Source organism: Priapulus caudatus, unplaced genomic scaffold (genome assembly GCF_000485595.1).
Source record: "Priapulus caudatus unplaced genomic scaffold, Priapulus_caudatus-5.0.1 Scaffold1034, whole genome shotgun sequence".
Classification (NCBI taxonomy): Eukaryota; Metazoa; Priapulida; class Priapulimorpha; order Priapulimorphida; family Priapulidae; genus Priapulus; species Priapulus caudatus.
Genome location: NW_014578095.1, coordinates 6,893 through 8,042, shown reverse-complemented (window position 1 = coordinate 8,042; position 1,150 = coordinate 6,893). Strand labels below are relative to the sequence as shown.

Genomic DNA, 1,150 nt, shown 5'->3' with positions numbered 1-1,150 from the left:
CAATCCGAAAATTCTTCGACATGTGTTGTTCCATACTTTTCTCGCAGGTAAGGGTACGCAATGGACATGTACTTTGAAACCGCGTCGGCATCATGCTTTTTTTCATCAGATATGAAGACCAGGGTAACTTTGTCGGTGAATGGGCGGGGTGCATCACTCTTGTTGATGAATGCCATAACTGGGTGAATCGTTGCCTGAGTGTTCTCCCAGTGTGCGCTTTGGACTTCATCTTGAGCTGAACATGTATAGTTTTCAGAAAAGTCGATGATAACCACTGCTGAGTTGGATTTCATGTTTAGTTTACATGTCTTAAGATTAGCTTGCTGCCATGCTGCACGGAAGAGATGGGCACTTAGGTCCTTTAAGGAAAGCTCAAGGTCTTGGATCAGTTCTTGAACTGTAGCTTCTTTTGTTAACAGCTCGGTTACCGTGAACTCTTTTTCTGCATATCGGTCTGATATATCTCTGAGAATATATATTCTGCATATATATCTGAGGTCTTCACCGTTTTGGTTTTCTTCACACGGCTCCAAAGTTTAATTTGAGTTCCCTGTTGTTCTTCAGAAAAGCTGCATAATGTGTGGTCATGTTTTTTTCGCTACAAGAAGTACACTGTCGATCAAGGCAATTGGCTTTGGGCAGGGTCCTGTTATCATCATGACAGAGGGTAATATCCGATATCGCAGAGAGGTCTTCTGCTTCGATGCGTAAATCTCTACATCCATTTGATGATACAGAACTGTTCATTGCTTTCACTTTCAGCTTGACATTTTCACATCTTTGGCAGCAACAGACCACTCGTTCCAAGGCGTTCATACGTCTTACGTTTGAAGGCTTTAGCTGTGTGAACTTGACATAACCAATCTTCACAGATGGATGACACTTTGAATTTTTTGTACGCCTGGGTGTAATTCACTTCCAAGAGGAATTCTTCTTTACATTTTTATTTTGTGAAGTTTCTGAAAGTTTACATAAATTGGAGGGAAAAAGAGGCGATTTCCCTCCAATAAGTCAAAAACAGTGGAGAATCACAGGAAGAGAGTGAGTGGCTCAGCAGCAATTATTGCAATTTCTATTCAACGCTGCCGTCGTCAACGAAACCAAAACAAGCCACGTTTATGGACCAGACCCTGGATTATGAAGAGGGACC

The 1,150-nt window shown here is 41.9% G+C and overlaps 1 protein-coding gene across 1 annotated transcript; it reads right to left on the bottom strand.

The window, feature by feature from the left end:
* Positions 1-497: 497 nt before the first annotated feature.
* On the bottom strand, positions 498-879 carry LOC106815062 (the record flags this gene model as incomplete). The annotated part of the gene is given in 1 exon segment (XM_014819489.1): positions 498-879. A coding segment is annotated over 1 exon segment (360 nt), but the record flags the coding sequence as incomplete, so codon positions are not given.
* Positions 880-1,150: the final 271 nt, after the last annotated feature.